Genomic DNA, 14,264 nt, shown 5'->3' on the forward strand with positions numbered 1-14,264 from the left:
CGAACCCACTCTGCTGTAGCTATTCCAGAGTAGCTATTTTGTTAATTTCTGGTTAACTTGCCTTTCAGAGGGAAATTCCAGCCTCATTCAGCAGGATATTTTAAAAACAGTTTGCCAATCAATATCTGCTTATTTTGTAGCGTCTATAAACTGCGGCTCAGAGGGCAGGTAACTGAAAATAATTAAGGCTGTTTCTCCTCTAGGAGAACGGTTCCAGATCAGTTCACATCAGTCATGGCAAGAGGCAGTTACACTCTACCAGCTGAGCAGTGGTCTTGATAGGGAAAACTGAAGTGTTTCCATCTTCGTACCCTTCCTGCTAACCTCAGCAGAGAGGTCGCCCTACTGATCTAGTCTCCCTCTCTCGTGCCTCCAGGTAACCATTAAAGACCATTGACAGTGTCATTTATGGCTCTCATGTTGTCACGACTAGGTGCATTGTACACAACCAGTTAAAGTCTGCTATTCCCAGGCTCTAGGCACGTTACATAGAACATCAAACTCAAAAGGACAATTTCACCTACAACATCTCTAAAGAGCTGAAGCAATGAAAGCATGGAGGGGAGAGAGGAGATCAACGGAGTAGGGTTTTTTTTTTTTTTACAAGCACAAAATTTGAAGGAAAAAAAAGTGTTCAATTATGTCTAATACTTCTAACTAGACTATTCATGCCTGGTGGAATGGGAGCTCCCCCTGCTCCAGGGACAGCTGATCTCTTGCAAGCAGGGTTGCAAACCGAAAAGCAGCTATTCCATCAAAACATTTGCAAACCCCTCCTGCTGCAAGCTCTTTTAAAGAGTGACCCCTCTCCAATACTCAGTGGAACCCAGCAATTGTAATACGAGTTTGAAACCTCTGTACCCTTAGTTTAGTCTTTTTAGATCCACATTTGATGTAATAACTATTTGGGCAATTCTGCATAATTAGGGACAGGACTTAGGTCACAGCATTCAACCTGCCTTGATGGACATCAGTTGACAAGGCCGGCTTCAAATCTGCACAAATGATTGAAAATCCTGAGTCCGTGTGAGTCAGAAGCTGCCGAGCGCCTGCCCAGTGCCTCCAAAAATCAGGCCCCCTGCAATGTGCCTCAATTTGGGCAGCCCTCCTCACTGCTTGCTTTTGAAAACGGAGACCCTTAAACAGCTGGGTCTTCTGACAGCATAGAGGTTCAGGTAAGCGCAGGCAGAAGGCTGGCAGGGAGGGAGACGTTAATTTCTGCTGCTGCCTTTGTGTTGTTTTTTCTCAGAAGATCCCCTTCCCTCCAAAAGTAGGAGCTAGTTGCCTGAGATGGACAATACGCACTTTCAGCTCTGCCTTCTCAATATCAGGAACGTTCTACATGGCTTCAGTCTTCCCTAGATAGCTAAGACAAACTCTCCGCCTCGGCCCTTGTTTTCAATGGACATGACAAAACCTGCTTTGGGGAAACCCCAGTCACATCACACACAGGGAGGTCTGTGCAGTACACTCGATAGCAGCAGTAACAAATGCACTCCAACTTCCAGTAGGTTTTGTAAAGGTTTATAGTCCTTTGCAATGATTGCATGGTACATTTTCTTCCTCCACAACACAGCCCTTAAACCAGGAAGTGCCTCTGGCAGCTTAGGCCCCACCTTCTAACAGCTGGTCTTTGCAATCAGATCTATGCTAGCTGCAGAACATCAAATGCACTTTCAACATCTCCATTTAATATTTACATTCAAGCAATTAATAATAGGAAGCTTATAGTTTAGACATTTCTAGTAGCAGCAGTTTCTATAATAGCTTGTTTAGCTTTAGATAATGAACTTATTTTTCACATAGAAACGACACATGTGTACAGTATCAAAAAATATATACCAGGGAATGGTCCTGCACCTCGTGAAGACAGGGCAAAGCAAGGAGACTAACGAATGCTGAATGGTTAAAAAGAACAGAAAATATTTGTTTGATATAGTTTATAAGGGGATCTAGGGACTCCATAAATCTAGGATTTATATTTCATTATATAAATACCTACAAATAAATATATCAGCATGGCCAGCGAGAGACCAGCCTTCAGCTCAAACAATACATTTCAATAACACCACGTACAAACGGGAGCAAGAATCACTCGACAAGTTAGCACTGGTAAAATATAATACTATGTAACTCTGAGTAACTGGCCGGCCCCATCCTCGTGTGTCCTGATACCTGCACGGCCCGGGCGCGCCCGGGGGCTGCAGGGACGGAGCAGCAGCAGAGGGTACCCCAGCATAGCAGGGGTGGAGTCACTGTCCCGCCCGCTCCTCCTCTCGGGCAGGGAGGCCTCTGGCGGGACTCTCCCTGGGGAGCGCTGCAGTCACTCTGGGGGCAGGGGTGGGCTTTGGGACAGTGACGACAATACCTTAGAGGGGCCGCAGGGCAGGCAGCTCCAGGAGAGTGGCAGGTCCCTCCCATGGGGAGCGGCCTTGGCTCCTTCACACTGTCACATACTCCTTGAAGGTCACGGTCAGGCAGTTCGCAGTCACATCCGTGATAATTATATTCCCAAAGAAGGGCTTGAACTCCGGCTGGGGCTCTGCCTCCGCCTCCCCGCCTGCCTCCTGCTGCGGCCGAGGCTCCGGGGCCAGCTTCTCCGGCAGCACCTCCGGCTTCACCTGCGCCACCGCCAGCTCCCCCTCCCCCCGGGGCTTGACGCAGCGCAAGTCTATGGGCTCGTCCAGGTCCGAATCCAGCAGGATGACCTCTGGCTGGGGGCCGGCTGGGGGAGGGCGCTCGGGTCTCTCTGGGGCTGGGGGGCTCAGGCAGGTGGGGGCACTGATGCTCCGGGAGGTGAGACGCTTCTTGCCTGGCTCCCGCTCCTCGTGAGGCTCCGAGAGGCAGCGCTTCCTGGAGCCCGGGGTGGAGAGATTCAGTCCCACGGAGGCAGAGCTGTGCTCCCGGCTGGGATCCGAGGACCAGGGCACAAGGCTGGGCTTGGTGGTGAGCTGCAGGGGCTGCTCGGAGGGAGGAGGTGCCTCCTTGGTAGGAGGACACTTTCTGGGGCTCCCCCTGAGCTCCATGAGGGGTTGGCCTCCCTCGGGTCCCGCTTTGCTCTTGGGGTCACTGCCTGCCACTCTCTCCTCCCCAGGCTTCCTCCAGGACTCCTGCTTCTCCTCCCCACCCTTCCTGGGAGTCCGCTCCTCAGTGGTCCGCTTCCGTGGCGCTTCCCCGGACTTGATCTTCACCGCCTGCATGCCGTTCTCCATGTACTTGCTCATGACGATCACGATGCGCCCGTTCTTGTTCTTGTTCTTGACGATCTTCATTTTGCCCCCGATGCCGTTGCTGGCCACGCCATCCCGGGAGGGCGGCCCGGTGCCACTCGACAGGTTCTTCTCCGCCCCGTTCTTCCCCTCCGCAGCCAGGTTCTTGACCGGGCTCAGCAAGCTCTTGGCTGGGCTGTGTGCCCATTTGTCCGGATGGGGGACCAAAGGGCTTTTGCTGTGGTCCAAGCAAGCCTGGCTCGGTGGCTCCTTGCTGCTGGGCTGGTAGTGGGGCTCGTACATCTTGGGGTCAGGCTGGTAGTGATGGTGCTTCTTGCTGTTCAGCTGGTAGTAATACTTCCCTTTGGCGTGGGGCTGGTGCTTCATGCTGCTCTCCTTGCCGTTAGGCTGGTACTGGTGGTGCTTCTTGCTGTTAAGTTCGTACTGATGCTGCTGGCTCTTGCCAGAGGAGCTGAGCTCCAGCTTGGGCCTGTTGTCCACAGCAGGGTCCTGGAGCCCAGTGAGGACGTTGGAGCGCCGGGCGAAGGACGGGAGCTGCAACACAAAGTCAGCAAGATTAGCAAGAGCCCTTCAGGGGACCACGTCAGACCCACAAGCCCTTCTGCTGGGGGCCCTTCAATAAGCTGGTGGCCACAGAGCAAGAGGGAGCAGTCACAGCAGCCGGCAGGAAGGGACACAACAGCCACGGCCAGTGCCTGACCTAAAGGCTCCATGAGATTAATTAGAGGCAATAAAAAGTCCCCTTCAATCAACTGTCCCGAGGAGGCAAGGGCAGATCGCAGGCGAAACACACCAAGGAAAGGGGAGAGCAGCAGCTAGAAATGCAAACAGCATCCTTCCAGCGCAACACAGCACCACGTGTGCAGCCACCGTCTTCTTGCCAAGCAGCGAGACTTGGTGCGCCCCAGCCCTGCCTGTGACAGCCACCTTCCGTCACATGGGGCAGAAGCTAAGAGCCTAACCAGAGACAGATCCATACAAACCCAAGGCAGAGATGGGGGCTGAGCTCTGCCAGGGGAGAAATACCCAGACACTGCCAAGCCAGGTGGCCACCAGGAGACCTGGCGCCTTCGCTCTGCTGTTCCTGGGGCGTGTCCCAATTTATGCTCCTGGTCACGCTGCCAGCCTGTGCACCTCTGACTGCCGCCTGTGCACCTCCGAGGTTGGGATGGGTGGGCGGTTGGTGGCAGGGGAATGGGAGGGGCTTCATGGAGCATTTAAAAGCACCAAGGGTTTTGTATGTACACACTTATTGGGAGCATGATGAAACCAGATGAAATGCTCCTCCCTGGGGAAGGGCGCAAACAAGGGAGTTTAGATCAAAAACAAAAGGAAGTGGTGCGCCTCCCTCTCTTTGCAAAGACTGCCTCTTAGAGCCTGCATGCGCTTTCTGGGGTGTGACTATTCTCCCGCCTGGGCCAAAACCTGGCTTCTGTAGGGAGAGAGCACTGCAGCCTATCGCATTCACCTGAACCACCAGCGGCTTTGGCTTCGGCCCTCGCTTGCGGTATCCCATCAGCTGCTCCTGCCTCTCCCTGCAGGAACATAAAAATCAATAGCCAGGCAATTACTTCCCTACAGCCCGCTGGAGAATTGAGGGGGGTGTCTGTAGTTCTTGGTTCACCTCCTTCAGAGGCACATTGCAGGAAAGAACAGGGGGCAGGGAAGTGGGTGGCTGGGGCAAAGCAGGACAGGGTAACTGTGCAGCGACCCTGCGATCTGCCAGGGACAGCCCCCCCAACCAGGCAATTCCCCTGGCGCAGGGCTCGCCAGGTGCCCAGGCACGAGAAGGGAAGCTGGCTGCCTGGAGCCCAGCTGCCTTCACGCTCTTCCAGCGGCATCTTGTGCAAGAGCCGGCCGAGTGCGGGAGCGCCCCGCCCCCAGCCCCGCGCTCCGGTCGGCGGCCAGCGCAGAAGGCAGGAGCGGGGAGGCCAGGCGAGGTGTGCGCGGCATGTGCCGCCCGGAACGCGCTGCAGCGCCGATGCTAATGATCTCATTAGGATGCACAGGACGAGCCCCGCCAGCCGTCACTCAGCACCGCTGCCTTAAAGGCCAATGCCTCGGCGGGGGGAGGGGCCGTGGTGCTGAACGAGCAGCGCACCAGCCAATTGTGCGGGGAGGGCCGCCCCGGGCCCTGGCAATGCGAGCCGCCTCCCGGGACGGGGGGGGACTCAAGGTGACCAGCCCCCCCGGCCCAGTGGAAGGGGGCGGGCGCGGGAGAAGCACTTGGATCCGGGGTGGGAGCGGGCAGGAGCTGGCCAAGCGCCGGGACAGGCGGGCCCGGGGCGGCAGGGCTGCCGCACTCAGCGGATCCGCGCCGCGGCGGTGCCGGGGCCGCAGGGTCGCGAACTCCCTCGGGCCAGGCGCGCCCAGGCGGGGTCACTCCGGCGCGCAGCCCGAGTTTGCGCCAAAACGCGGCGGGCCGTGGGCGAGGGCTGCCCGGGGCCAGAAAGCTCTCCGGGCTTCCCCCGTGCAAAGGGCCGTCCCCGTGCCGGAGCGGGGCGGTTCTCCCGCCGCGGCGAGCCCCGGCCCCGCAGCCGAGCGGGGAGGCGGCGATGCCCGGGGGGAGCCCGCCCGGCCGGACAGCCCCTGCCGCGGCCCCGAAGGGGTTAAGTGAAGTTCCGTGACGCATTCGCAATTGCACAATGCCAGCTCGCTCCGAGCCCCGCCGCGGCTCGCTCTGCAAGGGGTCGGGCCCGAGCGCGCGGCGGGTCCCCGCAGCCAGGCAGCGGAGCGGGGCGCGTCGGGCTGCAAGGCCCGGCCCCCGGGCTGCCCGCGCTGCACCCGGGAAAGTGGCCCCGCGTCCCCGTCCCTTCCCCCCGAGCGGCGGCTCCTGGGTGCTGCGTCTCCCCGCCCCTCCCCCGCGGCCAGGCCGCTCCGCGCAGGAGCGCAGCGCTCACCTGTTTTGGAAGGCGACCAGCAGCCGGGGGTCCAGGATGTTTTCCTCCGGCTCCCACGTGTTGTACCTGGCAAGGGGGAGAAGATGCACACTGAGCAACGGAGCGGGGTCCCCTCCCCCTGAAGGGGGGGCCTTTGCTGGAGCGGTGCCCGGGCCGGCGCACAGGTTGGGCGCCCTGGCTCCGTGCGCACCTGGACCCGTTGGAGGTGCCTTTCCAACTCCCGCTGCCCGGAGGCGGGGGGGGGGGGCCGCAGAGAGGGGGGCTGTTTCTTTAGCGCAGTTGCCGACTCCCCGAGAATGCGAAAGGTGTCACGAGGAGACTCCCCGCAGCCCCGGCCCCGCGAGCCCCCAGGGCGGCGACAGCAGCCACGCCGCAGGGCCCCCACCCCAGAGCCAGTCGCAGCCCCTCCCTGCACGACGCTGTCATGCAACCCCCAAACCGTCCGCCACCCACCGAAACCTCCTTCTGCTCGGCGCCCAGAGGCAGGGTTCGGCTCCCCCGCGCTCCATGGCAGCTCCCTGGGGGCAGCCCCCTGCCTCCCCCTCGACCAGGGTCGGCGGCTCGGGACCGGCGAAGCGTTTTATTTCGTGTTTTACATTTATTTCCCCCCCGCTCGGTTCTGCAATATGGAGCCTGGCTCCCGAGGAGGGAAAGGGGGAAGGAGCCATTTTCTGCTGCACATCAGTCGCCGCCTGCCTCCCTCTCCCTCCCCCCTGCTTTTTCGGGCTCCCCGGTCCGCTCTGGCCTCTCCCCGGCCTTTTTGGAGCATGCATTAGCGGTGGCATTTCCCGGAGCAGAAAGCACGGGGGGAGGGGGGCTCTGCAGCTGTGGCTGGGCCGGGGAGCCTGCTGCTGCAGCCCCCATCGCTAGTCCAGCTCCTCGCCTGGGTACTTACTTGGGGGACCAGCCTCTCCATTTCACCAGGTACTCGACTCTGCCCTGGGGGGGAAGGGAACAGGGAAGGCGTCAGCCGCAGTCCCGCAGCCTCCGCGGAGCCCCGCTCGCCCGCCCCCCCGACTCCCCGCTCGCAGCCTCCCCCCGCCTCACCTTTCGGATCCGCTTCTTCTCGATGCTCTCCACGGCGAAGACATGCTCCCCCACCGCGGGCAGCTCCATGCTGGGGCGGGTCCGAGCTCCCGGGCTCGCCGCACTCCGCCTCCTGCTCCCGCAGACACTGAGCGCCAGCCGCCGCTGCACCGCAACTCATGCAAATCCCGGCCGGAGACGTCAGGCGGGCGGGGCCTCCCCGGCCCGTGCTGTCCGTCAAGGAGAGGCCGAGCCCGGCGATTGGTGCAGAGCTGCCGGGGAGCGCCAGCGGGAGGAGGGGCCCGAGAAAGGGGCGGGGAGGGGAGGGGGAGCTGGGGGCTGTTGCGGGGGGCGGGGGAGGGGTTGCAGAGCCCCTGTCGGTGGCGCGGGGCTGCGCTCAGCCAGGTGCCCCGCAGTTCGGAGCTGCCCGGGGTGCAGCTGGCTCCGCACCAGAGCGAGCGGGGCAGGTGTCAATCTGCCCCCAGGCTGCGGGGAAGGGGAGGGCAGGTGGGGGGGGGGGTGCAAACGAGCGAGAAGCCCTCGGGGGCTGCGGTGGGTGTATGGCGGGGAGGGGCGGCGCTGGGGGGGGGGGGCGGAGAGTTATTGCACAGGATTTGGGTCACAGGCTGGATGCGGGAATTATTCCGGCCCCGGGTTCCCTTCCGCTCGGTCCCGCGTTTCGCGAGTTCTGGAGGCGAGTGTCGCGGGCTGGAAGGCCTGCGGGCAGAGCGCTTTGAGATCTGCAGGGCGCCCTGGCCGGGCGGGGAAGGCGGCCAGGGCCGAGTCGGGCAAAGCAGAAAGCGAGCAGCAGCGAGAGCCCAGGGCTGGGGAAGTGAAGTAGCCGGGAAGATGGAGGGGGATGCGTGAGGCGGGCGAAGGCAGCGATCTAAAGAAAAGAGCGAGGAGGAACAGAAGTGCTGGAGGAGAAAAGGAAGGGCAGGGGCAGGTTGGCTGGGAAGGGATGGGAGAAGGGCAGGGGCAGGTTGGCTGGGAAGGGATGGGGGAAGGGCAGGGGCAGGTTGGCTGGGAAGGGATGGGGGAAGGGCAGGGGCAGGTTGGCTGGGAAGGGATGGGGGAAGGGCAGGGGCAGGTTGGCTGGGAAGGGATGGGAGAAGGGCAGGGGCAGGTTGGCTGGGAAGGGATGGGAGAAGGGCAGGGGCAGGTTGGCTGGGAAGGGATGGGAGAAGGGCAGGGGCAGGTTGGCTGGGAAGGGATGGGAGAAGGGCAGGGGCAGGTTGGCTGGGAAGGGATGGGAGAAGGGCAGGGGCAGGTTGGCTGGGAAGGGATGGGGGAAGGGCAGGGGCAGGTTGGCTGGGAAGGGATGGGAAAAGGGCAGGGGCAGGTTGGCTGAGAAGGGATGGGGGAAGGGCAGGGGCAGGTTGGCTGGGAAGGGATGGGAGAAGGGCAGGGGCAGGTTGGCTGAGAAGGGATGGGGGAAGGGCAGGGGCAGGTTGGCTGAGAAGGGATAGGAGAAGGGCAGGGGCAGGTTGGCTGAGAAGGGATGGGAGAAGGGCAGGGGCAGGTTGGCTGGGAAGGGCAGGGGCAGGTTGGCTGGGAAGGGATAGGTGGGGGAAGGGCAGGGGCAGGTTGGCTGGGAAGGGATGGGAAAAGGGCAGGGGCAGGTTGGCTGAGAAGGGATGGGGGAAGGGCAGGGGCAGGTTGGCTGAGAAGGGATAGGAGAAGGGCAGGGGCAGGTTGGCTGAGAAGGGATGGGAGAAGGGCAGGGGCAGGTTGGCTGAGAAGGGATGGGAGAAGGGCAGGGGCAGGTTGGCTGGGAAGGGCAGGGGCAGGTTGGCTGGGAAGGGATAGGTGGGGGAAGGGCAGCGCCTCGTGGTATCGGAAACCTGCCTGGGGGTGGCAAAAATGGAGGCGGTGGGAAAGAAATGGAGCCAAGGGAGCGAGCACCCCGCGAGGAGGGGATGGAGGCCGGAACTGGAGGCGGAGGATGGCAGGTCAAGGGCTCTGGCCTTCCCCCTGCAGCGTGCCCGGGACGCGGTAAATCGCGGGGCGCTCCTGGCCGCCCGGGAGGCTGGTCCGTGGAGTGTTTTTCCGGTAACCGGGCAGGGAAGCGCTGGGCACAGTCCCCCCGGTGCTGCCCTTCCCCAGCGCACCCCAAGCTGTCGACAGAGTCCGGGGAAGCTCCTAGCCGCTCTCCGCAGCAGCCAGGCGGGCACCGAGTCCCTGGCAGGTGCAGAGGGGAGATCGCCAGCCACGCCCGCCGCGTGCCCCTGGGCCTAACGCCTCCCTGCCCACCCGGTGAGCGGCTCCCGGGGCAGGGGAGCGGGGCGACGAGGGGCCCCTGAGACAAGCGAGCGCGCGCAGAACCTCCCGCCGGTTTACACTGGACCCTGACCCGGGCCACGCTCCAGAGGCGCGAAACGACCCCCCCGTTCTGTAATAGAAGGAGCAATTTGCACCCCCGGCGCAGGGTCTGTCTGTGCCCCGCCGACCCCGGGTGCTCGGTGCGGAACTAGAGGCCACAGCCTAAGGGTGCAGCAGCGGGGGAGCCAGGGAAGGCCAACGTGCCGGGGCCGGGCCAGTCCCGAGGGACCCCTCTCTAGGCTCGGCCCCGGGAAGTGGGGTGCGGCCGGAGCAGGGGACGCTGAGCTCGGAAATCTCCAGGGAAGGGGGCTGGGAGAGCGCAGCCCGGGAGGGATCATCCGCATCCTGCTCCCAGAGCTGCGCTCGAGGTCCCGCCCCCGGGAGCTGCTCGCGGAGCGGGAACGGGACTTTCGCAAAGTTGCATCACTTGGCTTATTTCCCAAGCGAAGGCTCGTGCGGGGCCCCCGGGCCTGGGCCGTTGAAACAAGCCCCGCAGCGCAGCGGGACGTTCCCAGGGGCACAGATCTGGGCCGTCGCTCCCTCCTGGGCTGGGCTGTGAGCATCAGCAGAGCCCCGGGCTCCTGGGGCAGAAGAGCATCCGGGCGGCCAGACTGGGTCAGACCAAAGGCCCAACTCGCTCACTGGCCTGTCTGCCCGCAGGGACCAATGCCCCATGCCCCATGCCCCAGAGGGTGTGAACAGAACCGGGAATCATCAAGTGATCCTTCCCCTGTGGCCCATTCCCAGCTTCTGACAAACTGAGGCCAGGGACACCCTCCCTGCCCATCCTAACAGCCATTGATGGACCTAACCCCCATGAATTTATCCAGCTCTTTTTTGAACCCTGTGAAGGTCTTGGTCTTCACAACATCCTCTGGCGAGGAGTTCCACAGGTTGACTGTGTGCTGAGTGAAGAAAAAATTCCTTTGGTTTGTTTAAACCTGCAGCCTATTAATTTCATGGGGACGACCCCTAGTTCTTCCGTTATGGGAACAAGCAAACAACTTTTCCTTATTCACATTCTCCACACCTGTCATGAGTTTATAGACCCCTGTCATATCCCCCCTTAGTCCTCTCTTTTCCAAGCTGGAAAGTCCCAGCCTTATTAATCTCACCTCCTAAGCAGCCATGAAGGGGGGGGGGGGAAGGGACACCTTTGCCTTTGGGGGCGGGGCGCCGGTATGGAGGGGGTCGCGCCCGGGCAGTGCAACTCGCAGCGATGGCGGGGGCGGAGGAAGAGGGAGACTTTCCCGGCTCTCTGAGCAATCCCCCTCGCTGGAGCGCCAAGAATCAGGGGAAACGCCTCTCGGAGCTGGGGGGGGTCCCCAAAGAGGCGGATTCTCTCCAGTCCCAGGAGTCCCCTGCCTGCCGCCCCTGGGCACTAGCGGGGTGCAGCGCTACAGCAGCGGGGCTGGCAAAGCCGCTTTCCTCTCCCGGCAGCAGCCCGGGGCCTGGGGCTCGAGCGAGGGGAGGCAGGAATAACGATCGCAGGGGGAGGCTCTTGGCTTATTTAAAGCCAGTTGAGACCCCCGCCCCGGAGCGCGCGTGCCCGGCCGGACAGACCGACCCGTGACTCACGGACTTGCCCCCGGACCGGCGCGGGGGGAGGCGCACTCCCGCACAGAGCCCCGCGGGAATCCAAACCCTGCCCCCAAAGGCCGGGCACTGCCGGGCTCAGTCTGTCTCTGACCCCAGCGGGCGCCTTCCCGGCCAGCCTCCCCCCGGGGGCACCGGGCAGGGGGAGAGGCTGGAAGCGGCGAAGCTGCGGGGTCGCGCTACATCCGGGGAGCGCCGGGGCCGGCTCGGGAGCAAGCGGAGCGAACGGGAGCCCGGCGCCGGAGCGGAGCGGAGTCCAAACTGCTCCGCGCGGCTTCCCACGTGCCTCGGGGCAATTCTGGGCCTGTCCCTGCCCCTTCGGGCCCTGCGCCGCCTGCCTGGGCTCGGCCCCTGGCCCCGCTGTCGGTTCCCGAGGGTGGCCCGGGTGCGCGGCTCCCGCCCCCGCGAGGGGTAGGAAAGCGCCGTGCAGGGCACAGAGCAGCGCCCCCCCCCCCCCCCGCAGTTAATCGCACCCACTTCCCGCGCGGGTTTTGCGCCTCGGGCCCCGCGGAGACCAGACGGAATTGTCCTTTCACGAGACTCCCCTCCCAGGCCGACCCGAGGGGGCCGAAGCGGAGCCCGGGGTTGGCTGGTGAATCCCTGCTCTGGCCGGACACGCTGCGAGCTGCGCCCCCGGCCGGTTCCGAGACGCGAGTGGGCAGCGGGCCAGTGACGCGAGGGCAGCTCTGCCCCCACCCTGGGTTATTCATTCCCCTCCTCCCCCCAGAGCCCTCCGTGCCCCCGGCGGCTCCCCGGCGTGCTTCCGGGTCGATGTCCCCAGCGCCGCGGGGACCCGCAATGGTCCGGCGGAGCCGTCGAAGCCGCCACCCCAAGGACAGCGGGCGGCTGGCCCCTTTTCCCGAGGGAGTCAGTCGGGTTTCCGGGCACAGCGCGCAGTGTTCCCCGCAGGGTGCCAGATGGCGGCCACGCGTGAAGTGCGAGGCCTTGGCCGGATAGCAGCGGCCCCCGAGGCACGAAAGATCGGGCCCTTCTCCCCTGACCCGCCCGCCCCACTAGCAAGTCCGGGCCGAGGCCATGCAACGGGTGGATGCAGCGAGGAGGGCTCAGCTCCTGGCCCCAGCCACGTCCCAGGATGCGCTGGCCAGGGCAGAAAATCGGCCCCCTTTCTCCTCGCCTCCGCCTGCGACTCACGGCGGGGCGTTCGGCCTTAGCGCCCCTTCCAGAGGCCTGCTTGTTTGTTTGGCTACGGGGGGAGAGGCCATCCAATGCCCATTCATCTTCCACCCAGCAATCGATGGGCAACTTCTCGTGCGCCTGACACCCCGACCCATCCATCTTCCTGCCGCCCGCGTGTGGGAGGGCAGCGAGGGGAAGGCAAGGTGACTTGGGCAGCAGGGAGGTCGCTAGCAAAAGCCGCCGGAGAGGCCAGGACGGCGGCGGTCAGCGAGCGAGGGCGAGTCTCTTGCCAGAAGGAAAAAGCGCAGGAGCGGCAGGTGCGCAGGAGCGCCGCGTTGGAAAAAGCCGCGCAAGCGCAAACCCGGCAGCGATGAGGGGGAGAGAGGAGCGAGGGGAGGGAAGGGGACGCTCTCCCAGCCAGCAGCCCGCACCTTCCCCGCCCCGACTCCCGCCAGCCCCTCTCCTGGCCAGAGGCAACTGCGGGGTGACCCAGCTGCCTGGCCGGGCTGGAGTGAGCAAGCCAGGCCCAGCTAACAGGCCTTGCTCCGTCCTAGGCAGCGCACCCTTCTCCTCCACCTGGAGCTAGCCCAAAGACTCCCCACGGCCGGATTTCCATATGAAAGTCACTGTCCCCACTGGCTGCTAGAGCCAGAGCCATGGCCAAAGAGAGGGAAGGGGGGCCACAGCGTTCTCTGTGAGCTGAGCACTGGGGCAGCCACCCAGAAGAGATTGCAAAGCGCCCAGCTGATCAGCAGAGGCCCACAGTCAGGTGTTTCTACTGGTGGTGCACATCCGCACAAGCCTCAGTGCACAGAACAAAATGTATCCTTCACATGGATGGAAAACATCAGAGGGAACATTGGTCTCAACCAGAGTGCCCTGACTTGAGAGCAGGGGGCCAGGACAGAGCTAAGCCACTAGGCAAGGGGCCATGCAGTGATCTGTACCTCCCTGGCCTCAGCAGAACTCCTCTTCCCCATCCCAAGCCTGTCACCGTTGGGGGTATCCCCTCTTCCTATGGCAAAAAGGAAGGGTTTGCTAGCAAAGCCCAGGTCTCCCTGAAATCCTGGCTGCCTGAATCGCCTGGGAACAAATGGACAGTGACCCAATCCACTGGCTTCAAAATCCAGACTCACACAGGTGTAAAGAGCAGGTTGGGGTCCTGCCCGGGGTGGGAGGGGGGGAGAGCAGATCACAGTGCCCCAGAGCATTGTGGTACATTTCACATTAGGAGTCCAATTCTGGAGTTATACTTAAGGGGGGGGGGGGCAATGAAACATAAAGGGAAGTTTGGCAAGAAGATTTCATTGAGCAGAAAAGCAAATGACCGACCCAAGAAATGGCTGCTCGTTCGGGCGAGGGCTACTTCTTAATGGCAGGACACAGAAGAGCGCAACAAAAGGGAGTGCTGCATGTCACTGTGCATAAATACCTGTGGCTAAGAGCACTGCGAAGCCAGGGCCAGTGTTATCCCAGAGCTGAGCCAGTAACAAGCAAACTGATATTACACTTTTGATTTCCCTGGGGGCCTGAAGGGGCTTAATGTAAGAATTCTTAGCCATTGCGAAGAGCAGCTGAAATAAGGCACGTACAGGAAGGGTTTCGGTTTTAGCTAAAGAGCGGTTTTCCTAAATTCTACGCGCGTTGACATGTGCGGCCCTGCAGCTTGTTAACCCCCTTGGACGTGTCTCACTTCTGCTATTGCCGAGAGAGACAAGTGTTTGCAATAAAACAGGGTGCCCGGGGCTGGAAGGCTGCGACGCAGCCCCCTCAAACCTGGGTGAATAGGAAAATGTGCTCAAACATGCAGAGAAACGGGGGCATTGCAGCAATATGGGCACTCTTATCCTATGCTGGTTTCCCAGCACTTGGAATGGCTGGATGTGTTCTGAACTCCAGCTGGACCGTTTGGAAACAGCGACCATAATCTAATTAAATGTAACATCCCTGTGGTGGGAAAAACACCACGGCAGCCCAGCACTGTGGCATTGAATTTCAGAAGTGGGAACTACACAAAAATGAGGAGGCTAGTTAAACAGAAATTAAAAGGTAC

At 62.1% G+C, this 14,264-nt stretch overlaps 1 protein-coding gene across 1 annotated transcript; it reads right to left on the reverse strand.

Annotated features, from left to right (window-relative positions):
* Positions 1–1,508: 1,508 nt before the first annotated feature.
* CBX4 (chromobox 4) lies at positions 1,509–7,339 on the reverse strand. Its single transcript, XM_075904132.2, has 5 exons — positions 7,178–7,339; positions 7,026–7,069; positions 6,131–6,196; positions 4,699–4,765; positions 1,509–3,764 (listed from the first exon to the last, which is right to left on the reverse strand). The coding sequence occupies exons 1-5, from the start codon at positions 7,244–7,246 to the stop codon at positions 2,442–2,444; spliced, it is 1,569 nt and encodes a 522-aa protein (XP_075760247.1). The 5' UTR covers positions 7,247–7,339; the 3' UTR covers positions 1,509–2,441.
* Between the last annotated feature and the right edge of the window lie 6,925 nt (positions 7,340–14,264).

This window comes from Pelodiscus sinensis, chromosome 20, assembly GCF_052426305.1.
Source record: "Pelodiscus sinensis isolate ZL-2025 chromosome 20, ASM5242630v1, whole genome shotgun sequence".
Classification (NCBI taxonomy): Eukaryota; Metazoa; Chordata; order Testudines; family Trionychidae; genus Pelodiscus; species Pelodiscus sinensis.

What these genes read in the sequence shown, in the direction of transcription:
- CBX4 (XM_075904132.2), bottom strand. Translation starts at nt 7,246, where the DNA reads ATGGAGCTGCCCGCGGTGGGGGAGCATGTCTTCGCCGTGGAGAGCATC. An exon ending in CTGGTCGCCTTCCAAAACAG is followed by an intron (nt 4,766 to 6,130) that starts GTGAGCGCTGCG and finishes ATGTTCCTGCAG; the next exon opens with GGAGAGGCAGGAGCAGCTGA. An exon ending in CAAAGCCGCTGGTGGTTCAG is followed by an intron (nt 3,765 to 4,698) that starts GTGAATGCGATA and finishes TTTGTGTTGCAG; the next exon opens with CTCCCGTCCTTCGCCCGGCG.